Raw genomic sequence first — 25,485 nt, 5'->3', positions numbered from 1 at the left:
TTTATTACAATTCCTAGGCAAGTATTCCTCATTTGATCATTTTATCATCAACCCATACGCAGTGTAAGAGTGAGTGCTTGGAACATTTTGAAAAAAGAAAAACAAAATACATTATAATTATTCTTTTATTAATTTAGAGCATTCAAAATATAAAAATAAAAGGCTTTTAACATTTAGTATATACATACACAGCCTTCTGTTGTACATCCTTTTCAACATGATTTATTAGTTTTACTTATAGTTCAGCCTGATCTTTTGATAAAATGAGGACCATTCGCAGAAAACATGGAATCTTTTTTTTTTCTCAAATGTGTCTTTTTAACCTCTTCAAGCCCACACTATTCACTATTCCTGGTGCTCCACTAGGCTTCTCATTTGCACTAAGGACATTTTACACCTCCACTCTGGAAACATAGTATAAACAAGTATTAAGTCTCATTGATTTTTGAAAGATTTGGGTACTCTGAGAATGCAGGATTGGGCCCTTCATGTGCATAGCGTGCGGAAATATTGTTGACTATTAGAGGACTAAATTCTGCTCTCATTTATGCTGGTGTAAATCCATATTAACTCCACCTGGATTACTCCAGATTTACATCTGTGCAATTGAGAACAGACTTTGACCCATTTATCAATAAAATAAAAATGGGGATTTAGTTTTTAAAAGTGATTTAAAGGTGTTATGTCATTAAGCTAATATGTACCATCTTTCAGTTTAACCAATATGTATATTCTGTAAGAAAAGTCCTTGGACAAAGAAAAATTCTGCATGGTAATTTTACATTAAAAGACATGTTAACCTCCCTCGCACCCCAAGAAGCAATTATAAATAGCTCAATATGGATCAACATCAGATATCTTTACTCACCTTGAGTAGCACCTTACTCCACATATACTCCTACTGACTTCCCACTCACAGAGTAAGGTATTATTCATTGTGAGTAAATGTATCGAGATCTGGCCCTAAACAAAAGAATGCAGATACAGGGGGGAAAGTTTGTCATTAAGTTGCATTTCCACACAAGGAATAATTACTTTGGGCCATATCCTCTGACCCTTTAAGTATAATTTAAAGACACACTCATGCCTCATGAGAGTCACAAGAAAGCAGATTCTTATTTCCACTGGGACACCATCTTGGACTCTATGGATCAGAAAAGGAAGAGTATCAGCCTTTTGAAACAAGGGCATTTTTATCACAGACCTGTTAATGCTTTGGGATGGAAAATCTGTAGTTCAGGAAGGCTTATCCTCTTTTTGTCTTCCTTTCTTGGGCGTTGTTTTTGTTAGTATGTTGCTGATTACAGATGGGCTTCTTAATTCAATGTTTATAGTATCTTGTCTAAGAATTAGTTTAAAAGTTAAAAAACTTGGAAAATATGACATGTTGCCAAGAAAATCTTTTATTAATCATTTTCTCCTATTTTTTTCTTCTCCCTTTTAGTTTTTTAACAGGGAGTTTGCCTGTAATTAAGATGCCATTATCTTTAACATGGAATTAAGGCTCTCTGAGCCAGATTCTGACCTCAGCTGCAATGGCATAAATATGGAATAATTCCATTTAAGTCACTAGAGTTTTACCAATGTAAAAATGGTACGAATGAGAGCAGAATCAAGCCCTCTCAATTCAACAAAGCACTTACGAATATGTTTAAATCACATTGCCTTCAGTGGACCTTAAGCATGTGCTTAAAATTAAGTGCATGTTCAAATGCTTTTCTGAATAGAGATGGATTTAAGCACATTGTTAAAGATAAACTGCTGAAGTCCTTTGCTGAATTGGGGCCTAACTCAGTGGACGTTTTGCTGAATTCCAGGATCTTTGTTTCTTTAGGGCCAGGTTATATCTGTGTTCTGTGTGTAGAAGTCCTAATGATTCAACTGGCTTTTTATGCAAAGATCAAAGCTAAATACAGCCCTTAGAGTCCATCTGCCCTGCTGATTCTTCCTAATCTGTAGTCCTTGTTCTGTTTATGAAATTACAAATGGTTACTGTGGAAATATGTTTTTCTGAAAGCTTTCCACAAAGTTTCAAGCTGCTTGTTAGGCCCCGATCCTGCAAAGACCTAAACACTGTGAACAATCCCATTGATGTTAATGAACTACTCAGAGTATGTACCTCTGTGTAGGATTGCTGATCATATGTAACTATTTACTCATTATTTCCTTTACAGTGCCATGGAAATCTGCCTATGGCCATCTGAGTTATAAATAAAGCTTGAAATTCCCATAGTAGGTACTGGATTTTATTGTGCCATTGAAACAATGTTTAATATAGATAAGAAGAAATCAAGATGATGTAATTAATGCAGTCTTTTAAAGTCTATATCTAGTGATGTTCTTTTAAGTTATTGCACAAGAATTCTAAAAGTACACAATATATTAATATTCTATTAAGGATATGAAATGTCACACCAATTTTCAAATCTTTCTCTTTCATGCATGTGTTCCACACATGTCTGGAAGCATGTGGAAGACTTATTGGAGTAATATTCAGAACTTTATTATTGCCCATGGAAAACAGGTAAGTTTGAAAAGACCAAAATATTAGCTTTTGGGGGGTTAATGTCAGGTAGAAAAATTTAAAGCAAAATTATTGGGACAGAATGCTTGCCAGTAGATACAGAAATGCCAAAAGGGAGTTTAACATTAAATAAATTTGTATTTGTCAGACCACCACCAGTATACCTACGAGTGAGACGTGTTTATGTACAACAATGTAAACTTTACCGGGAGCCATTTTTACATTCATTAAAGCAGAAATTTTAAGACAGCTTTTTCTGTTAAAAAAGTTACAACATAATCTTGGGGCTGAAATTGCTGAACACGGGGAAGCCAACAATGACAGTACAGTTTTGTTTCACAGTGGTTTTGTTAACTTAAATTTCACATTAAACTTAAGCTTCTAAATCACTTTCCTCTACAGTTCTTGGTTTTGTTCAGCTATTTTCCACCTGCTTCTCTTTTGTACACTTGGCACATGTGTGGTTGTGTCATGACTCTGGGAGATGGGTATGACTTGGGAGAGTTATTTGGTCAATTGCCTTTGAGTCCTCTGCAGAAGAAACAAAATGTCTTTCTTAAGATGTTGAAGCCTCCACTGTATGCACAAAACATACCAAAAGAACTGTCTCAACCTCAGGTACCTAAGGCTCTTGCCACCACCAAGCAAGAAACAGAAACGACCTAGAAAGTCACTTTTTAACATCAAAAAAGAAGCAGAAATGTACTGTGGAATGGAAACACGAATGCTGTCCAAAGCTTATATTTACAAATAGATAGAAAATACAAACACCTTACTGTTTTTGTAACAGGATGAAATACAGGAAGAATGTGAGAGCCACATATTGCCTTGATAAACAAACAAAAAAGAGCAATATCTTAACAATAACAGTGGATCACTTAACCTCGCCGATAAAGGATTTGTTCTCTAGAGACAGATCATCAGCAAATAGCTTCTGTTTGGCCACTTTTGTTGATTAGAGGCATAACATATCTTTCCCTATTGATTTTTCTTTATTGATTTTTACACAATCTCAATGACAATTGCACATTTAAAGAGTTTTTGTTGACTTAGAATAAATATGGGTGGTTTTACCAATGAAAGTCCCATGAGCCCTTTGAGGGATGTAAGATCTTCTTTACTTAAAACAGTGCAAGGGCAACAACCCATGGATCAGTTTCTTAAGTTGTTTTGGCTAGTTCAATCCAAAAATTTTGTGGGAGAAAGGTCAGGGGGAGAAATCTGTAAATGTCACCAACACAAAAGATCAGTCTCTGAGCCAGGGAGGGGAGGAAAAAGGTTGAGTTGTTCTAGAATGAATTTCATATCAGAGAACAGAGGCTGTGACAGAGTGACTACCTTCTCGGGCTGTCTGCATGCCCTTGAATGCCAGCGACGCAGGAATATCACAGTTGTGAGGGGAGAGCGGAGTGCCTCCAGCATGCTGCCAACCATGGCCTGTCACATAACCAGAAGGGGCAGCACTGTATGTCATGTAAGGTGACACCTGGGCTGGTGTAGGGTAAGGTGCCATAGTTGGTGCTGAGACAAAACCACTGACAGTTGGAAGACCATTTGGTGCCTGAAAGGGAAAGAGGGAAAAAAAGTTTCTAAAATATAAAGATACATTTTTTTCTGCTTCAGAAAGAATGAACTCCTAATAATCATGAATTTGTACACATGTCTATATAGCCAGTGGGCAGGATACTGGAGTCAGAGAATAAAGAGATTTTGGTTCTATACCTACCTGATTCTACCACTGATTTGCTGTGTGACTTTAGACAATTCACATCAGCTTGCTTTGGGTGAACTCCTGGTCCTATTCAAGTCAATAGCAAAATTCCCATTGAATTCAGATTTCACCCTTTGTGCCTCAGTTTTCCCATCTGGAACATGGGGATAATTATACTTACCCGCCTTTGTAAAGTATGTTTAGATATATGGCTGAAAAGTGATATCTATGTGCATAGTATTATTATTCATGGTGTCTTTTTAAGCCTGCTTCTACATCTTTGGGATCTGCTCTTGCAAATGATCTTTACTCATAACTCCCATGAACTTCAATGGGACTTTTGTGAGCAGAACAATTACAGGGCACTTGCAAGAGCCTTACCATTTTTCCTAGGTGTTTATATAGGCTGATGGCAGGGGTGCTGGAACAACTTTTATAGTGGGAGTGCCGAAAGCCATTGAACCAAACTGTAAACCATGTGTATGATGGAAATCACTCAAGCCCGGGGGTGTGACAGCTCCCTTAGTTCCAGCACTTATGGCTGATGGTAAGAATTTCTATTTAAAATAAAAAGGGAGAGACATTCAGTCTGTCACAGGAGGAATTCACAAGGGAATGCCACGCTTTTTAAATGAAAAAATGGTCAATGTTTTAATTCACACACTGCAGATCCCTCCTTATCAGAGTACATGCAAAGCAAAGTCATTTATCTTGCTCAGGTTTTGATTCATGTAGTACTATTTTATGTGTCAGTGTTATTTTTTTCAGGAAGGAAGTTTTCTATTCGAATATAAGGGCACTGCATATAGAGTCCTAATTCAGCAAAGCGAGTAAGCATGTGTTGTTTTTCAATTCACTGCAATTAGATTTAAGCACAGGCTTAAAGTTAAGCTCCTTTGCAGAATTAGGGCCAAGCTGTGTAACAGAGATGTAAGAAAGGGGGCAGACTTTTGTTTTGGATAAAAGTTCACATAATGTTAATTTCTACTTTGCCTATTTTTCTCTTCTCTGGATTTCATCTGGCCAAATTTCAGATTTATATCCACATTTTAGGTCTTTCTAAATTGTAAAGGTCTGGTTATGATCTCACATATATATATTTTGCACCAGTGTAACTCCATTAGGACTGATTTTCCTGCCTTTTACATTAATCAAATTCAGGAGTGAATCCACTGAAGTCAAATTAAAGTTTTACAGCAGTAAAACCAGCATGAGAGAGAGGAATCCAGCCTTGTGTATTTAAAAGGCATATTAACACAAATTATACAGCTGTGGAAATAACATTGTTTTTTTCAAATTTATAAATGTTTAACTGAAACTGAATTTGCCATTTTTTTCCAAATCTAAATTTTGATCTGAAATTCAGCCCCAGTTAATGTTTTGATATCTGAGGGCTCCCATGCCTGCTCTGGTGTTATAAAAATCTCTTCTGTACCAGGTTCTTGGGCTTTTCCTAAAGGTAACAGAAAGCACTTCACCATGCCAGAGTGACACAGGCAGGGGAGCCCTTAGATGCGTATTATAAAGCTCTGAAACACAAAGATACATAATGTGACTATAAAATGGGGGAAGGAAATTGTGCCTGACAGGGATCCAGGGGGTAGAAGAGCTCTGAGAATTGTCCCTCATGGAGTTTTCTCTGAATTCTTCTGATGAGCGTGTGGGGCTTGCCCACCACATGGAAAAACCAGGGCATCCATCCCTCAACTCCCATGAAACCACAAACCATGGATATCCTATGCCTCTGTACTGGCTCAGGAACCCAGTGAGTCCCTCACAAGTCCCCAGTCAGTACAGCTGAAGCTGCACTGCTATGGAAGTCCAGGGGGCTTCCTCTGGAACTCTCCCCTTTAAAAGTATGAGTGGCTCTGTGCAGAAGTTATACCACCAAAGTCTATATTACCTTTTCAAGGATTCCCCACAGATTTTGAAGGGTGACAGGTGTCTCCCACCAATCCCCCACTTCACTCCCCTCCGCCACCTTCTGCACAAGCCAAGTCAGATTCCCAATAGTGTGCAGGTCTGGGGGAACAACTGGGCTCCAATTTTGTGAAGGAAGAAAGACAATAGAATGTTTATAATCTGCTGTACAGAATATCATTCTATAGAATGTTCTCAGAGAATGTCTCAAACACTGGCTGCTTCTCTTTGTGCCTCTTAAAATATGTTGAAGATTCTACAGCATGAGGCATCATCTTATTTGGGGGGGGGGGGAGAGGTGATTAGAATTCAAAGGTGGCATTCAAAGATGTGCTCTGATACTTTGTCATTTCCATATTAATGCGCTGTTTGATTTACAATGACAATGATTCTTTTCACACCACTCACACACCATTAAAATAATTATGCTTGGTAGCAGTGTAACTTTTGGTCTTCAAGAACCACTGTCTGTTGGGTCTAGTCCTACAGGCTTTGCCTAGGCAAAATTGTAATTGAAGTCAGTGAGAATTTTGTCTGGACTGGCACTCCAGAACTGAATACTGTGTATTGTGTGAGGCAAATCTGGCATTGTAAGTAGAATTGGAACCAAATAAAATATGCCACATGTCATTAAAATAAGTTTGTCAGGTATTATTCAAGGAGAGGTGACTGCATGTCTTTTTGATAAATGCTTAGGCCCAAATGCACACATTTCATTTTCTTACATATCCTTTACATTGGCCTTCCCTAGCATGATACCATGCCAGTGAATAAAACAGACAGCCACGGATTTTAATTATTGGAAGGGTTCCAGCCTTTTATTGAATTACACTGCATATTTTACCTGGGTGGTTCATTAACAAAATTTAACTACAGATTCATTCATTTTTATAAAAGATAAATAATAAAAATATACCCTGATTTTGTATATGTCAAATTAAACCTGCATGCCCCCACCCCTTTTCTTAAACCCCACCACTGATTATTTGATATATTTTAATATTACCCAAATACATTGCTTTGGGATTTAAAATGTAATTGCAGTAGTGACTTGTAGTCCAATATGGAGCCTTTCACCTGTTGGTCACCAGTTCAAATCTTTCCTAGGGGTTGATAATGACTGAAAAACTGTTATCATCTGATGACTCTTTGATTAAATGAATTGGCCTCATTTTAGTTCCTAACTAACCAGTCTTTATCTCATAAAACCATCATCACAGTAGGCACTAATTGGCACTCTAATCCGAAGTTTCAGCAAAGAAACCAAGGACCGAACTGTCATGGAAACAGGTCTACCCTCCAAATTAGGTTTGAGGCACATAGGTGGGGCAGTGAGAGGAAGCTTTCATTGATGCTGCCTGTATTCTGCATTGTATGGGTTAACAGAGAGCTTGAATCTCCGTCTGTCAATCCTGCACTTCTTACAAGCCCTACATTCACTTACAAATAAATGGAAGGGATTATATTCCATGACCCTGTATGCATTGGACGAATAATTCAACCTGTGTATTTCAATAGGAGGAAATGAACACCAAAATCTAAATATATATAATTAGGAGTGGGAGAACCCTGTGGTGTTTATGGGTTTGCAAAACCTTTAGAACTTTGTTTAAGGACTGAGTTTCGTGAAACTTTTTTAAGTTTCAAAAATATTTTTCTCTTAATTTAAACCATTGTTTTTCAAGGGAAATTTAATTTTAAAAACAAATAAATGTATTTCTAGGAAGACCCGGGGAAAACATTTGCTTTCCAATGTTGCATCTGCCCAGAACTCATGTTTTGCAAGAGTGAAATGAAACTAGAACCTCAGCAGTTCTGAGTTATGTTCAAAATATAGAACCCACGATTTTCTAGTGGTTTGTAAATTTAGCAAAACAAGTTCTCTCAACTGTGCTTGTAAGATTCAGGGCCTGATTCTGTTCTGGCTTCCACCAAATTTACACAGGTCCAGCTCCACTGAGTTACACCTGATTTACATCAGTGTAACTGAAAGGAGAATCAGGTCCATAATTTAAAAATAGTTGGCCACATAGCACTTCAGCTGTTGCAATTCAGAATTTCTCCACTGAAGTCAATGGAGCTGCACTTATTTTTGCCAGCTGAGGATTTGGCCCAATCATTTTATTTGATTATATATATATATTTGAGATCACATTGGGGCCAATGACTGACACTTGACTCTCAATAATCTTTGGAACAAGTAGCTTACATTGGCCATCTGGCCACTTAGGGTATGTCTACATTGCAACTAAAAACTCGCAGCTGGCCCATGTCAACTGACTTGGGCTCATGGGGTTCAGACTAAGGGGATGTTTAATTAACAACATGGGGCAGTCCCAGAGCTCGGGCTCCAGCCTGAGTCGAATGTCTACCCTGCAATTAAACAGCCCCTCACTTAACCCAAGCTCTGTGAGCCTAAGTTGGCTGGCCTGGGCCAGCTGCAGGTGTCTAATTGCAGTGTAGACATACCCTTAAGAATCAACCCTATTCCTACTGAAGTCAATGACAGAACTCCATTAACTTCAGTGAGGCAGGGTTGGCCTCTAGCTTGTTTTCTGAGGAGACAAGGAACAAACACCTTGGACAATCTCTCCTCTTTACCTCACAGTCTCCACCATCTCCATTTGATGGGTTTCATTTGATGGGTTTCATTTTTTCCAGTCTTGGCCTGGAGCCAAATTCTGCTCTGAGTTACCCCAGAGTAAATCCAGAGTTCCACCAGTGAATGATTCCTATCACTTTTACTTGATTTAATCCTTATCCGTTCTCGTCTTACCCCCTTGTTTGTCTGTTACATGGGTGCCTGCTTTATTCCCTGATCCTGCAAAACCTTCCTCATTGAATTATATGGTCATAAGCTTTTTAGAGCAGGAACTGTGTCTATTTAAAATTTATGCAAAATACCATGCAAAGTTATGGCAGTACATTCATGTCTGTTACTGTAAATCATAATATTCTGGATGGACAATGTAAGTGGTTATTATTTTGATAGAGTTGCCTCCATTATTCTGTCTCATCAACCCATTGTTCTGGTGCTTGCTGTGATATTCCATTAGGCTAAGGTGTTTTTGGAGCTTTCATTCTGAAGAGGTGTTTTAAACATCTATGAAAAACAAATTGTAACTTCCTTGAGAAACAACATTTTTCATGGGCAAACGGTGCCTTCCTCAACTACCTCAACACTAATGAGCTTGATCCAGTAGTCTTGCTTCAAACCAAATTTCCCCACTGGAATCAGTTGGAGTTTTGCCTGTATCAGGTCAATAGGAATGGACCCCTGGTAAACAGTGCTGCTATCTCTCAACTGTAATATCAGTGGGGATGTAACGCCTCTCTTTGGAGCAGCGAACTTCACATATTAACATTATCCTCCAGTGCAGAGCCATCTCCCAAAAGCAAACTAAACAAACTATCAAAGGTTTCACACTAGTGTTACTAAGACCAGCAGTTAGCCTTTAGAATGGAGTGTTGCCAGCAGCCTTAATTATAGGCACGCTACCGTAACTTCACAAATAAGACATTTTCTCACTGCTCATTTTTCAAAATGAAAAGCTGGAGCAATTTCTGCAAACTGGAAATGTGCATCCAATGTGCTGAAAACACATTTGCAAAGTAGCTGCTGAATGAGTAAATTTTTCCACAGCAAAGGAAAACACGGCTGCATATCTAGTCTTCCGAGAGTAAGAGTAACTCATCTTAAATGCCCCAAATATGTTTAATGTACTTCATGATGTACATATAACTAGTCAGAGAAGTTACAGGAATATGACTAGAAGCAAACTGTAAATATAAAGGAAGCAAACATGCTAAATCACTCCCTTTAATTGGATGGTAATATGATTTATAAATCAAGCAAACATAAGGGATCCCAAGGGTCGGGTAAACAAATTTTCCATGTAAAACATCATCAGCAGGTATGTAATGGAAATCTCTTTTAGGAAAGTGGATTGCCTAAAGATGCAATTAATACACATACATTTCTTCTAACCTTTTTGAAATAAATAACATAAAATAATATTTGGGTTGTGATTGTAGTTAATAGAATTAGGGCTAAATTCTGCAGTCATTACTAAGGCCTTTGGCATCAGTGGGAGAAACTACATGATCCTACAAACGCTCACAAACATTCCATTGATGTTAATGGGGATACTCATGTGAGTCAGAATTATTTGCAGGAGTAAGAGTTTACAGAGCTGAGCTCTAAGTAAGGACTGCAGTACTTGGCCTTTTTACGATAAAGCTCTTCATAAAAGAATGTTTCTGAAAAATAATTTTGACCACAAGTTGTGTCCAGATATGCATGAGTGGATATGTACAGCCAGATAAACATGAATACATATGTATAGCCAGATATACATGAGTAGTCTAGTTAGAGTGGATTCTGCAACCCCATATTTGCTGAGTTTTCATTATTATGCTTGATTCAAAAATCTATGTGTATTTTATAATGTAGTGTATCCAGCATACTGGAAATAGTTACCTTTACTAGACACGCTCCTGTTTCCAACTGAAGTCAAAGGTCATTAATTTCACTGGGAGCCGGATAAGATTTATTTTAAAAACTGGGTAAGGAAATTTTCATTAAACAACTTCAATGTTCAAAAGAAAATTTCAACCTGAAGAGAATGTGGATTATCTAGTAGGAGGTAGAACATTGTCTTCAAATATATTACCTCAATTTCAGCATAGTAAATATATTAGACTGCAATACATTTGAAATTATATTATTTAAAAATTCTAACAGTGTAAGTGTGGTAGCTTTATACTTGGTTTATTGCTCCGGGGAAATGTAAGTGCACTGATTTCCAAATTATCTGGCTGTGAAAACTGAAGAGAGCTCTTCAGGAGCTGGGATTTAGTTGGTTTACTCTTTATATATAAATGACATGGAGCAGGGTTAACAATCCTACATTTGAATTGAACAGGATTATTCACATGAATAAAATTATGCACATGCTTAAATGTTGGCAGGGTCAGGGTCCAAATATTTATTTAACTAGCTGTCCACACACAGTGGATATCTCTGAAGTGAGGTCATTTTTTTCACAAAACTTTACGGTCAGTTTAGGTTCACGGTAACTAGAATTCAATATGCAGTGTTTTGTAATGAAACTCCAAGAGACATTCACACTACTTCATTATAAAATGTAGTCCACTTTCTTAATAATGAGCAGGTTCTACCCTCTATATTTAATGCACTTTTTTATTAACTTAAAGTTGTTTCCTTTTTTTCATAGATAGCTCCAGCTGCACCAAATAACACATAAAGTTGGATCAGACTAATTGAATTTTGTAACTACAGTTGTAATATTCATCAAGACAGATCTTAATTATGTTTGGTTATCAAATTCCAAGTCTGGGTCTCTTTAGGGGAGCGAAAAGCTGCTCTCGGAAACAGTAATAATAAATTTGATTTGCACACCAACAACAGCCCCCTCCCAAAGGTTCCAGGGGCTCTGCACAAAATCACCAAAACAAAATATAACAGAAATAAAAGTGAAAACACCTTCTTTAAAAGCCAAACACATTAAAAACAGACCCAAGGAGGCCATGACAACAACAATGAAGTAAAAGAGAAATAAAGGAGAACTGGGTAACACATATGGGACCCAATAATGGTCATATAAACAAAACAACACTTATTTTTTTGGAGGTGAGAGAAAGGGGATTTAATACTGTCAGGGTGTTTTGTTTTTTGTTTTTTTCTAGAAGAGAAATGTGGATTTCATTGTGGAGTGGAGTTCAAACTTATAGTCCACCACAGCTAAGATCAATCATAGAAATGTATGACTGGAAGGGACCTCAATGGCTCATCAAGTCCAGTCCTGTACACTGAGGCAGGACAAAGTATTATTTAGACCTGAGCAGAGTGTGTCTAATCTGTTCAGAAAAACTTCCAGAGACAGAGATTCCACAACCTCCCTAGCTAATTTGTTTCATTGCTTAACTACCCTTACAGTTAGGAAGTTTTTCCTAATGTCTAACCTAAATCTCCCTTGCTGCAATCTAAGCCCATTACTTCTTGTCCTGTCCTCTGTGGTTAAGGAGAACAATTTATTACGCTCCTCTTTATAACAACCTTTTCCATATTGGAAGACTATCATCATGTTGCCCCTCCGTCATCTCTTTTCTGGACTAATCAAACCCCATTTTTGTTCAACTTTTCATTGTAGGTCATGTTTTTAGACCTTTAATCATTTGGACCTGTTGCTCTCCTCTGGACTTTCTCCAATTTGTCCACGTTTCCTGAAATGTGGTGCCCAGAACTGGACACAATACTACAATTTAAGCCTTATCAGTGCTGAGTAGAATGAAAGAATTACTTTTCATGTCTTTCTTCCAACACTCCTGTTAATACATCCCAGAATGATTTGTTTTTTTGCAATAATATTACATTGTTGACTCATCTTTAGTTTGTGATACACTATAACCCTCAGATCCTTTTCTCCAGTACTCCTTTCTAGGCAGTCATTTGTATTTGTGCAATTGATTATTCCTTTCCTTGCATTTGTCCTTATTGAATTTCATCCTATTTATTTCAGACCATTTCTCCAGTTTGTCAAGATCATTATGAATTCTAATTCTCTGTCCTGAATCATATGCTAACATAAGACATGACAGTGGCATTCTTAAAAGGCAGGTGACATATGAGCATTGTACATTCGCTCCAATGTGCATTTTCAGTTCAAAATCCGATTTACAGAACAGGATATAATATAAGTGGAGGTCATTCTCCTTTGAAACTATGGTGAGTGCTCTACCAATACCTAAGATGGATCTAGTAAACCTACAGACCCCCTTTGATGCAAAGTTATATAAAATTTTCTAAAGGAATTCTATATGCTTTAAGTTTAAAACTCCAGCCTCAACTATGGAACTGCAACTGGCACCTCAATGAAATCTATATAATATATGGCAAGGAATTAATGTTTTTCTTGTCTACATTGATAGATAAAAGTGTATTGTTCTCACAAGTTCTATAGAAAATATCTACCTAACATAGCATATTTAACAATATAGTCAGACCACGCTGGGGTCAGCAGGATGGAGAAAATAAGGGAGTAGGTGCTCCCTCAAGACTTGCTGGCTCATAGAAGTGGTGGGAGAGCTACTAATAGTGCTAGTAATTTGCCCTCCCAGTGGAGACCCATCACCCAAAGACAGCATTCTCATTGTCCAGCAAGGCTCCAAGCTTGCAGGGGAAATTATCAGGTGCTGGCAAACTGATGAGGTTGACATCAGAGCCCATTGCCTGTGACTGGGAATACAGGCAATCCCCATTGGCTACCCAATTGCCATGGCAGCTGTAAAGCACAAGGTATAGATTCCTGTCTCCATTCTCCTGCACTCCAAACACAGGAAGGCTTACGGGATGGGTTCTAACAAATTCCCATGTTTCTAAGGATCTGGTCCTGATGAGGATCCCTCAACACTCAAGCTCCTCATTCCTTCAGAATAGGTGCCATGATCTTGACTACCGTGACTGAGTTCCCAGACAGTGATGTCCGGGCAATAAGTAGCTGGCACTCAGGAGCCAACCTGGGTGCCAACCATTCACTCACCTCTCTGACTTTCTTTATTAGTTTCATCCCGGTGGAGTGCCCTGAAGCCATGTGGATTGTTGGGCAGGGCACTGTGTTTTGGGCGTGGAAGCAGGTGGCCAGTAAGAGGCAGGTCTCACAAATAGGATTCGAATGGGGTGCGATCCAGATCACCTGGGAAGGAATCAGGTGTATGTAGTGGGATCAGCTCATGCCGCTCATCCACAAAATGCAATGACATGGATGCCTAGACCTCATCATCATCCACCTTGGTGACAATGTCTTGATGGTGTGAACCAGTGTAGAGCAATTAATCGGAGTACAGCAGGACTGGTCATTCCCCAGGCCAGACTGTTCTGGTCTAAATTCCTCCCTTTTCAGGTGTAGTAGGCAGCATAATCCCTTCAGCTAACTGGGCAATTAGGAATTTTACTTGGCACCTTGGCAAGGAAGCCAACGGGAACATGTTCTAAGTGCCCAGGACACTTGATGCCTGGAGAAAGTGCATTTCCAGGATATTAGCAGAGACTTGTTTATCCCTGGACCTTCACTTATGAATCCAACTGTTCAAGGTCTGATTAGGAGTGGAGGATGCCAGCTAACTAATTTGGTAGTGGCAGTTTGTGGCAAGTAATCCTTGTAAGAGGGTCAGATAATAGGCCAAAACATTTAGGGCTAAATATTCAGCTCACTCTTACTAGGGTCACCATTTTTTGTGGGTGCAAATAATTGTGGATGAAAATAATTAGTGGTGCTGTACCCACTGCACCCACAATACATTGTCCACTGTAACCAAAGAGTAGGATCTTAGATATTTACATGGCCTAAACTGTTGGTGCAAGTAATTCTGGATGCAGAATTGCACCTGCAGTTATTTGCCCTCTATGGCCCTAAAATGGAGGCCTGGATATGAAAGTCTCTCCAGTGTGATATAAGAGGTTGGAGTTCATGACCTCCCAATGTCAGTGCAATTGGGAGGAAGGAACCAGTTAAGCCTGAAAATTCCAAAAGTGAATGTTCAACAGCTGATAAAGGTTTGGCTGTGGAAGTGAACACTCAATAGCTGATAAAAGGTTTGGTTGTGGGTGAGTGAAGCTCTCAGGATGAGAGCAGGGCTTCTTACATATTAGTATGCGTAAGCTCTAGCCATTAATAGTGTCTCTGATTTGCTAGAGTGGGGCCTCATTCAGGGCTGATCCAAAGCCCATTTAAGTTAGTGGGAGTCTTTTCGCTAACTGCACTGGGTTTTGAATCAGATCTTAGAACAGAATTAACTTGCAGGATACCTGTACTTAGACACTAGTTCTTAATGTTGGCCTGTTAAGAAAGCAGCAGTCATTCTAGTCAAATGTGCATGTCTTCTTCCTGCAATATCCACGACAATAAATTCTGAGAAAAATATTGTGATAATATTTGCCTAACATTCCACTACTTATATGTACACATAATCCAAATCCTTGCATTAATTATAGAAATGCAAATACAAACTTCAGTACTATTCAATTTGTGCTTCCATAAAATTAGTCTATTCAAGACTTAGTCCTTTGAACGTTGCAGTTTACAAACTGTTCATGCTTATAAAACATCTTCATTTCAAATGCAATGTACAAATGGAATTCTATTTATTTTAGCTCCACAAGGATTTCAATTAGTTTCCCTAAAACTGTGTATACAAGCGGCTTAACTCTGAAATCACTTTTCTTTAAATGCATGGTATATTCACTTTTTCATATCAATGTCCATAGACTAATTACTCTCACAAGTATCCCCAACACTTAATAAAGTATGTTTTCAGGCATATATGTGATTGTGTTGCTGAGTTTGAAGATGTGAAGCATTTGTGAACCAAAACTGTCATGTTCCCAGAAAAATCTAATTTCCGCTTCAGGTTCCTCTTTACTCAGACTGCGCTGTCTGCAAAGCTGCTTTGGCTACAAAAGTGTGTAAAATGATGCACTGGGAAAATATAATTCAACTGCTTGCATACAATTTAAGACTGGGGGTATCTGATAATTAAAAATCAATAGGAGCATTACAAGACATCTCTGTGATTTCCTACGGAACTTTTGATGCAAAATCAGAATGTGCCAGACAAAGTTTTCAAGCTGTCGAAGTTCAAATATAGGACAAAGTTTTGGGCTCCAAAGACACAAGAAAATTATTAATGTGGGGAGCTTAAAATGTTGTACATATGAAAGGTAGATTTTGTGTCAAGTGCATGTGACAGCATATTGCAGAGACAAAAAATCTGGAGATTTTTGGCCTGATTCTTTAGTCCTTACTCAGGCAAAATTCCCATTGATGTGCGGCAAGTGTGGAGTGAAGGGCAGTATGCAAAGGAGTCTCTGCACCACCTACATGTTGCAAAGGGGCACTGCCTGTGCAAAAGACTGATACAGGAGTCAATGAGAGTGTTGCCTGCATGATCTGGCCCATTAAAATGACTGTGTTGCTTATACAAGGATGGAACAAGTAAATATAGCAGAACTGTATAAAAAAAAACTTATTTACGGCTCAATTCTGCCACCCTTTCTCACGTGGAGTGACTTTCCTTTGGGATACTTGTGAGTGAAGAAGCACTCCAAATGAGTAAGGGTCGCCGAATCAGCCTGAGGCATCTGTGTGCAGCATTCCCCACAGTGCAAGTGGTGAAAGGAGGAACCACAGCCTGTGTCTTGCACATTGTTGCGTAACAAATTATAAATAATGATGATCAGTAATAGCTGTATTCTCATCTCCCACTAAACCCTTGTTCGAAGTGCAGTGTGGCACATTCTCCACACCCTTGTTCTGCAATTAGAACTCTCATTAGAGGCACAGAGCCTGATTCCCCACTGTTTTACTCTAATCTTAGGCCAGTGAAGCGCTATTGACTTTAGTTATGTTGGCATAAAACTGGAGCACAGGGTTGAATCTATTATTTTAGACCAATCACTTCTGTTCTATGGGTGACATTCCACATTCATCCCCCTCTGGATAGAGTTTCAATAAACGAGATTTGTTCAGGGAACCCCTTGGAATGGCATTCATCGAGTAGCCCACAGGCAGTGCACGTATTTCACTGTAGGCTCTGTGCAGTATGAATACTGGCTGAAATGTCTTACTCCATTGATTCTAGATACTTTGACCCTAGATCCACATAAGTGCAGACCCAAGGGTCTCTCCTCCTGCTTATGCCAGTCTACTCAGGCAGTTCCCCCTTTGCAACAGGTGTGGAGACACCTCACAGTCTTGCTGACTGATTTAACTGCCTCAGAATGTTTACCACAGACGCACCGTGCTAGGATGAATTTCAACCCAAATGAACAAACTGACAAGAAAATTGCCTGTACATTGAGCATTCAATCTGAAATCCATTTTGTACCTTGTTGGAAAAGCTCTATTCAAACCACAAATCTTGTCAAAACTGCAAAAAAATTCACATTCTTCTTGGGCATTTATTTCCTTTTGAGAATATTCTTGGTCACAGAAGTAGCCAATGTATGAATTAAGACAGTTATATACATTTTAATGAATACTATGGTAAACAAGCAAGAACACTATACTGTAAGTAGCCCAGAATATAAATTAGAGCTTCCCAGAGGCAGATTTAATCTACACATACTATTCTGGAAAAAAGATGTTTTTAAAAGTACTCAGCAGTACTTTTTATTTTATTTTTGAACATGCACAGCTCTGAAAATGACATTTTCCACAACTGCTAACTATTTTTTGGCCTTTCTATCTTGTGGACAATATACGTGTGTTAAGTGAACACAATTTTACTAACAGTGTAGAATTTGCCCCCATTTTTTTCCTACATTTTAAAAGTAATTTTTGTAGTCAACTTTTTAGGTTGTATGTAATATTTAAATAATACTAGTGTTGCGACAAGAACATTTATATGCATATAAAACATATATTGAAAGGATGAGATGTAAAATACAATTTCCTACGCTCGTGTGGAAAACAATTGTAAGGTTCAATTTATGTTACACTGTTCTTTAGCTCATCTGTTAAGGTGACTGAACACCTATCAGAAGCAGCAGTTTACAAGGCAAGGGTCTAATCCTGCAAATACTTCTCTGGATTTATTCACATGATAAAGTTACCCATGTGCATAAGTGTTTGAAGGATCGGGGGCCTAAGCGATTATATACAGGGCTGTTCTTAAAAGGACAATGGCAAGGTATTTTTTGCTAACTTGTTTGCATATGCACTATTTATTTTAATAAAACTAGAAGCTTGGAAATTAAATTCATTCATTGAAGTTGTTTTTATTAATTGCAACTCTTAGTTGGGCTGCTAGCATTATTTGTGATTGGGGAAAATAGGCTAGTTTTAAGAAAAGCATTACATAGTCAGGAGTGTTGGAACAATTTTTATATTGAGAGTGCTGATGTCAAGCCAGGGAGTGCAGCAGCACCCTTAGTTCCAGCACCACTGTACATAGTGTTAGCAAACATAATAAAAAGGTTGCTCACATTTGGGGCCTACCACGTTTTCCATTACATCTATACAGCTATGTTTTCAGAAGTGTTCATTCATTTTGTGAGCACTGGATTTCAGGTGCCCAACTCTAGACACCTTGTGCTTGATTTTAAACACGGCTGAGGACTCTCAGCTCTGAAAATCAGGCAAAAAGTGACTCAAATTAGACGTTCAAAAATTAAGCCATACAAATTTACTGAACACTTCTGAAAATGCTGCCCTCCAACAATAACAAAATTTGAATATAGGACATGAATTTCCCAAAACAAAATAGAACCACTCCCTGAATGAATTTCAGACTCTGCATAGAGAGCAGAATTAACATGTTTTGGGAAATATGCTATGGTTTTGAAATGTATTTTTACTGTGTGTAAAACATGTTAAAAATGTGCTACATGAGTCAGTCATATTTAAGTCTGTTACATCTTATTCCTGGGGGCACGATTTGATCCCTTATCAGCAAATGTAAGTTAGACAACTGTTTCTAATATTGTTCACTAAAAAAATCGTAGGAATTAAATAGAATATTTAGGAGTAAAATTGCTTAACAATATAAAAAAGCAATGTATATACCCTGTTTCCAAGCTATTTGATCACCTGCTGAATATGGTGTGAATTTTCCATGTGTTTAAATGCATATTGGGAATGATTCTTTTTAAAGCAGTGAGTCTGAATTTTAACCAAGCTACCCTTAAAATACCTGGGGTCAGAAATCTAGCTCTCTTCTCTAGGTAAATCCACTTAGTGAACATCCAAATGTGAGGTGTATTTCTAGATGGACAGTAGGAAATCGGCCTCTGTCACTGCTGCTAGCTGTTCAGTGACAGTATGGAAGTTCAGGTAACTGACTTGCTGCTGCGAAAGCATCTCCCCCAAACCAGCTCACACATCCTGTGTGGGGAAGCCGTTGGTCGCTATACAAATGCCCACAACCTGATCTGGCTACTCCCGGCTTCCCTGGGGACTGCCTGTGGGTGGCTTTCCCACGTTCCCAGCAAGCTTTGGGACGACTATTTCTTTTTGATTCCTTGCAAGGCCAGGTCCTTGCTGCAATGCCCCGGGTACAAGCAGGCTCCCGCGCTGTGGGGGCTGCAGTGGAGAGGGGCAAAGGGAGCGTGCGGCTGGGAAGCGGATAAAACGGGTCTCGGGTGTTTGCCGTGAATACGGAGCGGGGCTGGAGAACCCCCGTGCCCTGCTTGGAGCGAGCTCGGCCTGTTCGCTGGGTGGCAAAGCGGGCGCAGTGCGCAGAAGAGAGCGGGGACCTTTGTGCCAAAGGCAGGGGGAGGGGAGTTAAGATGTGTCTGGTTCCTTTCGGGAAAGGGCCTGTAAGCGCTGTAGGGGGCCCGCGGCGGTCCCCCAGCTCTCCAGGACTGGGGGGCAGGAGAGGGAAGCAGCTGGAGGTCGCCTGCTTAACACCATCCCCGAGATGTGTCAGGTCAGCATCACCCAGGAGCTCAGAAAGGCTCCCGGGATTTGCGCGCTCTCGGGCCCGACCCTGTGCCCGGGGGAGATTTCCCGGGGGCATCGCTGGAAGCAGGGTCGGGCCCTAGGCCAGCTGGGTATTTCAGCCCGGCACCGAGGAGTGGCATCATGCAGTTCTGCCAGCAGCGTGAACGGGTCCTTCCCCAGGGTTCCCTGTGAGGAAGGCAGAGTCCGCATCGCCCGTGCAGTTTATTCCCCCCTCTCCCCCCATTTGAGCGGGCCTTGGATTTGAGATTAAATCTGAAGAGTGCAGGCGCCTGGGCATTGGGCAAAGGCACCTTGTTCATTATTATTATTTATTATTGCAGCGATCGGCTCATCCCGACAGAGCCTAGCCTGTGCCACATACAGCTCGCCACCCCCGGGCCATGATCCACTGGGAATCCCGCACGTGGTAACGAGGCGGATTGGGAAGCAGTGCGACTCCAGTCCAGGCTCTGTCAGCTGGGCTACGGTTTGTTTGTGGAGAAGAAGGGGGTCCTTGTTCCTGTACAGATCGTTATAATTGTTCTTTACCGGACTTTTTATGCACATTTAAACAAAGCAGCGCCTAACATGGCAGGGTACAAAGGAGGGATCGTACCAAAACCCAGGGCAGCTGCCCAGCCAGTCCGGGGAACCGGCCCAGTACAGAACCCAGCAGTGAATAAGGAGAGAGCAGCACAGTGCTGAGATCTGGGACTTGAGACTGTAGCCAGGCTGAGCTCAGAAACCTGTGGAGAGTTTGGGCCCCTCTGCAGCCAGCCATTAGAAATCCAGCCGGGCAACCTTCTTGCAGTCAGAAAGGAGGAAAGCTCCCCCCACAGTGCAGCCCTCCCGCCTGAGGTTAGCAAGCGCTGTCTCTCTTTACCTGGCTGTACTTGGCCTCCTGCTCCAGGGAGCTCTTCTCGAGTCCATTCACAGCATGCTGGGCTGAAGGGGGGAAGCTGTTTCTGCTCAAGCTGCTCCATTCTTCCACTTTGGGGCTGTGATAGGGCGAGCTGTCACTCACTGTTGGGAGACACGGGCACGGCTCGTTAGAGATTCCGAAAATGATCTGGGAAGTGCCAAGGCAGTGTGCTTGTGGCAGGAATTGCTATGTGTGATTACAGGCTGTGCCTTCCCCCTCACCACCAACACACACACACACCAGACATCTCTCTAAAACCAGTGGTTTCCATCATAGACAAGGTTTACACTTTGGTACAATGGCTCTCAGCACCCTCACTATAAAAACTGTTCCAGCACCCCTGCTCCTAGCAGGACCGGCTCAGCTGAGTGACAAATCCTCCCTATTTCTATCCACGCAATCAAGAAAAATAACCGATGACGCCTGAATGACACCACCGGACACCTATTTATAATATTTACAACAGCTTGGTTTCCTTCTTCTCCCAGAATAAAAAACTGTGGAGAAAACTGAGATCCATATATGCATATCTCCTGCTTTATGAAGTTAAACCTCAAACATTTTAATAGCATTTCGATTTCTGTACTAAATAGACTGTACTCATCTTCCCCAAATGGCCAGAAACTGAGTTACCGCTTTCGGTAATTTGAAGGAGACTTCTGTTGCTTGTTTGGAAAACTGAGTAAGTCCCTATAAAATTTTATTTTAAAAATACTTGATGTGTAAATTATATATCATGTCGGTAATTTACATATCTTTTTACATACATATCATCGCTGTACGTGTAAATTGGTGTGTGTGTGTGTGTGTGTGTGTACACCTCTATGTGTGTACACCCCCACCCTGCCACCTCACTCTCTATAGAAAATCTGTTGGGTTTCTCTTTGGAGGTAGGGGTTGAAGACTGACAAACAGGAGAGACAAAGGGAAAGGAAGACAATAGGAGAAAAGATCAATCATAAGTTAGAGGAGCGAAACCTTCAAAGTTTCCTTTCCATATGTAATCGAAATACAAAGAAACTCACATAGTATATACCGATTAGCACAAGCCCCGGGGTTGTTTCGAATCATTCATCATCACCTTTCCCTGACACCAGGTAATTTAGAGGAGAAAATTGCGTAAGAACAACTATGTGCTTGACATAATTATTTCCAAGGTAGATTTAACGGAACAATGTAACTTTTTTTCCAAAGGGAAAAGATAGCCGTGTTGTTCGCAACTCTAGCACAGCAGAATTATGAAAACACACACACACCAGTAAAAAACGTTTTAAAATAATTGATTTTAAACGCGTATGACTCTGCTAAGAATTCGTGGGGCTAGGGTGACCAGACAGCAAGTGTGAAAAATCCTGACGAGGGTGGGGGGTAATAGGAGCCTATATAAGAAAAAGACCCAAAAATCAGGACTGGCCCCTATAAAATTGGGACATCTGGTCACCCTAGCTGTAACATTTACAGGCAACGAAAATTGTTCGTCGTGAACCGGAGTACTGAGGCGAGAATGGTTTCTCCTAAACCACCTCGACCCCGAGCTGGGAAGTGTGCTTGCTGGGATCCCGAGCCTGTTCCCGCTGAAATCAAAAGCAACCCCTCCGATTGACTTGAGTGGGAGCAGGATCGAGCTCTCGTGTTAAACTGTTTCTGTTCAGAAGCTACCTCTCTTGCAAGGGAAAATGCAGTCCATGGCATAAGCCTGAAGTTGTCTTAAGAAACTGAGCTCTCTCTGCGAGCCCCCTTTTCTGCTGATCTCACACTTTCCCATGAATAGGGGCTTCCTTTAAATGTCAGCAAGGTCAATTTATCCTACAAATCAAGCGCAAACAACCCTCGTATGCAGTTTCTGCTGTTCAGCAGCCCAAACGTTGGCTGGGGGAGAGGAGAATGTATATTGTAGTAAATCTTGTAAATCCCAAAGTCTGAGATAGAGGAGGAAAGAAATCTATAAACACTCAATGGTACCTTAAGAGGCCCTGTTGCCAATATGATGTTAATAAAGGAGGAATTCATTAAAACCCTCTCAATTTCTAATTTAATTTTCCCTGTAATGTTCATTTCAGACATTCCACCCACCGTGGAATGAACATACTCTAGCATGTATATTTGCTAAATCTAGCTCCACGCGCACATACGTTTGGTTTGTTTTTTTTGTTTATGGGGGTTATATTTTGAATTTAAGATGGAGAGGCTGCCTTTGCTTGTAAAAGCCTTCTAACACCAATGCATTTAGAGTGTTTGTTATACTGATATCTTGTGTAGTTGAAAACATGCAATGAAACAACGTGTGTAGTTGAAAACAAGCAATGAAAATAGAAAGCCAAACTCCAGTTCCAAGATTAGGACCCAGAGAGAGCTACAGCCCAGAGTTATTTGTAAAATATGCTCTTTTCATCACATTTAATGTTTGTTACTTGACAAAAACTAAACTTGAAAATGTTCTTTTTTGCTGCAAATGGCAGAGACTTGTTCAGCGAGAAGCTACCGTTTCTAGCCAAAACAAAAGAAGGAGCGCAGAAGAAAAGCAGTCACTTGGAAAGGGACAAATATAAGTTAAGTATCAGTGGTTTCGTTTTTCTGGACCACCACTTCGGAGGAAAACAAAGTAAAACATAAGAATGAAAGCAATTAGGTGACATTTGAACTTCCTGTCTGAGCAAATTTGGCCTGATTGCGAAAACTAGAGAAACTGAATTTCTCTGTAATTTCAAGATGCTTTCACTTATGAATGCCTGATTTGGTACCAAATATACGTAATACACAGAAGGCATGCGAAATCATTATATCATTAATGACTGATAAGGAAGACATAGATGAGATATATGATACTGAGAAAGAGAGTTAATGTGGACGTGCCATATTTTTTAGCCCATGCTGCCTGTTCTTCAGCTAAATTATCATTGCTAAAGTCAACATTTGCCATTGCATTATGTATTATACGTCCAAAAAACATAAACCCGTAGAAAATGTAATAAAATGAGGCCTTGAAACATAAACCCTTATCATTATTTAGTATGTTCCTGATCTTTAGTGTGTGCTGGAGAAAATAGCTCTATAATTTACAAACTATGGAGATAAATAAATGAAAGTATCACTAAACTTTGAAAGAATTGGAGACTTCCTGCTTTGAAACAGAAAAGTCAAAATAGTCTAAGAAAAATACTCAGAAATTAGGCGTTAAAGGACCCCGCTTTTGCTATCAACATAGTAGTCCTATGTGAGTAAGAAGTGTCTTCTTTGGCTCTTTTCTTACCTTGATCTGTTATGGACCTGATCCCCAGGATATCCGTGACCGAATGGGAAGAGGGCCAGGTCCTAGGCATAGCCATGGTGCTGGGGATTGCTGGCACTCCCGGCGGGGTTGGCACTTTGGCTCCCGCAGCAGTGATGGGGCTGGGATAGGAGTATATGTGGTTGTAAGGCAGAGCAGGCTGTGGAGCGGGTTGATGCTGTTTGTAAGATTCGTAGTGACCCTGCTGAGAGAGATTTCCAATTTTGTTCCGGAGGATCCGGCTGATGGAGCTGACCGAAGGCACATTGTACTTGTCACACACGCCATCTGCCAGCAGTCGGTCTCGGATCTCCCAGGCAAAGATGCCCGGATCTCTTTGTTTGTAGGTCCGGATATGTTTCACCACCGTGGGGGTGGTTACCCGAGGCTTGCTGCCTCCGATCGCCCCTGGTAGGATGGAGCCAGTCTCATTGTAGCGCGCCAGGATTTTGCTCACACAGCCATGGGAAACCCGCAGTTGTCGGCTGATGTCACAGGGTCTGATGCCCAGTTGGGCCAATTCCACAATCCGGAGCCGGATGGCATTGGGCAAGGGTCTGCCATTCACAAACACCCCTCCGAGCTGGTTCACTTCCCCAAAGGCAGGTTCTGCAAGCAAACACACACACATAAACACATTTGACACGGCAAACGCTTCACGGGGGGCCGTTTGAACCCACCCAACTATTAATCATCAAAACGCAGATGTCACCGGTTAGAGGGAACGCACCACGGTCACTTCATTTACAATGGTTTTAATCTAAGGCGGCTGAATTTTTTAAAAACAAACAAACGTGGCAACATTTTCAAAGCTCATTGATTTGTGCCATTAAAAATAGCCCGGGATGTACATTCCAGAGGTGAAAAGTGAGATCGCACAAGCAGACAAGTCTCTTTATTTCCCCCCCAAAGAGAGGGGAACGCCAGCAAAATTGGTGGCGTGAATTCTGCAAAAACATGAGAGGTGAGAGAAACTGAAAGTAGTAATTAAAGAAAAAGATCAATTCTAGTGCTGTTTGCGCCTGTTCATGCGTCTTTGTTAGCAGCACCACTAGCCCCACATTGCGAAGCAAACGTGTTAATTTTTTAAACTGCTGCGCTATCCATGTCAGCAACAATATACAATGTGCCACACGGGCTCAAATCATGTTAGGCTCCAATCCTCCAGTACTCTCATAATAACATTAATAATAAACCAACCAGTCATTAGCTTGCTCCATTCTGTGCTGCTGACCCTTAACATGTTCCTACAACTTGTAGGAACACGAACAAAGTCAATAAGCAAATTGCGGCTGCACATGATCTCACACTGGTGCTCTCTCTTTTGACAGCCCTTGAACCCTCCTGCAGCTTCCAGGCACTTACCCATTGCGCTGAGCAGGACACCAATGAGACTAAGCTTCCAAAAGGGAATTTAACAACAGATTCAGTCTCCCGGCCTCCTGCAATCCCGGCTGGAAAAGTCCACGGGTCTCTCTGATTTCCACTCTAGGAGATAGCAAGAACGTAAGGAAAAAGGCTAAAAGGAAGTCTGTTTCCCGATGAAAGAGACTTGAGTTCTGCATTTCAATCTCACAGCAACGTGGGCTGGGCTGGGCTGGGCTGGGCCGGGCGTCTCAGTCTATCAGTCACCAGAGGCACCCCCCCCCCGAAGGGCGGACCCAAGGAAAAGGGGCCTTC

At 40.6% G+C, this 25,485-nt stretch overlaps 1 protein-coding gene across 1 annotated transcript; it reads right to left on the bottom strand.

The window, feature by feature from the left end:
- Positions 1-253: 253 nt before the first annotated feature.
- Positions 254-25,485, bottom strand: PAX9 (paired box 9). The gene is made up of 4 exons (XM_005304405.4): positions 25,171-25,485; positions 23,788-24,414; positions 20,499-20,638; positions 254-4,085 (listed from the first exon to the last, which is right to left on the bottom strand). Exons 1-4 carry the CDS (start codon positions 25,172-25,174, stop codon positions 3,831-3,833), a joined length of 1,026 nt encoding a protein of 341 aa, XP_005304462.2. The 5' UTR covers positions 25,175-25,485; the 3' UTR covers positions 254-3,830.

The sequence above is a fragment of the Chrysemys picta genome, chromosome 4 (assembly GCF_011386835.1).
Source record: "Chrysemys picta bellii isolate R12L10 chromosome 4, ASM1138683v2, whole genome shotgun sequence".
In the NCBI taxonomy this organism is placed as follows: Eukaryota; Metazoa; Chordata; order Testudines; family Emydidae; genus Chrysemys; species Chrysemys picta.
This window is presented reverse-complemented; position numbering and strand designations above follow the sequence as displayed.